Source organism: Colobus angolensis, unplaced genomic scaffold (genome assembly GCF_000951035.1).
Source record: "Colobus angolensis palliatus isolate OR3802 unplaced genomic scaffold, Cang.pa_1.0 Scaffold16, whole genome shotgun sequence".
Lineage (NCBI taxonomy): Eukaryota > Metazoa > Chordata > Mammalia > Primates > Cercopithecidae > Colobus > Colobus angolensis.
The window spans coordinates 21,765,363-21,765,974 of record NW_012114710.1 but is presented as its reverse complement, the minus strand read 5'-3'; the positions used below and the strand labels follow the sequence as shown (position 1 = coordinate 21,765,974).

Below are 612 nucleotides of genomic sequence, written 5' to 3'. Positions count from 1 at the left end.
GGGAATCAGTTGCCATCTATGCTATCAACCTTCCTCCCTCCCTACACATCACTGAATGAAGACAAGAAAACTGTTGCTGTCGCCCCCCAGTGCCCTACTCTGCTGGCCTGGAGGGCGGGCCTGGGGCCTAGTCGGACTGCTCCTGAGAGGATGGCTGGCTGGGCTCACCCGGTGGCACCTCTGCATCCTGATCATCAGTGTTCTCCTTATCAGCATCAAACAGGACGGTCAGTGAGAAAGATGACGGAGGTGGTGGTGGTGGTGGGGCGGGGAGGAAGTGGAGCGCAGAGAGGTAGCCTGGCGGGAAGAACTGGGGCTGTGGTGGAAGCGGTGGAAGGGGCGGCAGTGGCGGCGGCGGCAGGTAGTAGCTTGGCTGGAACTCTCCCACTGGTTCTGATGCCAAACCTCCGCCTTGGTACTGGCTGCGGGACACATGCCGGAAGCCCTGCTGCAGGGGGACGCCAGGAGGGGCGTCCGGGTAGCCCAGCGGGAACGGGCAGTAGGGGTGCATGCTGGAGCCGCCAGGGTACCCAGGGCCCAGTGCACGGTCCGGGTTGATGCTCACAGGGCGCCCAAAGTCGGTGAACGGCGGGCCAGGCACGGGCCGCAGCG

The 612-nt window shown here is 64.2% G+C and overlaps 1 protein-coding gene across 1 annotated transcript; it reads right to left on the bottom strand.

Annotated features, from left to right (window-relative positions):
• Positions 1–6: 6 nt before the first annotated feature.
• On the bottom strand, positions 7–606 carry LOC105508306 (doublesex- and mab-3-related transcription factor B1-like). Its single transcript, XM_011937168.1, has one exon. The coding sequence runs from the start codon at positions 509–511 to the stop codon at positions 128–130; it is 384 nt and encodes a 127-aa protein (XP_011792558.1). The 5' UTR covers positions 512–606; the 3' UTR covers positions 7–127.
• Positions 607–612: the final 6 nt, after the last annotated feature.

Bases quoted from the DNA above. Each gene is read 5' to 3' on its own strand.
- LOC105508306 (XM_011937168.1), bottom strand. From the start codon at position 511: ATGCACCCCTACTGCCCGTTCCCGCTGGGCTACCCGGACGCCCCTCCT.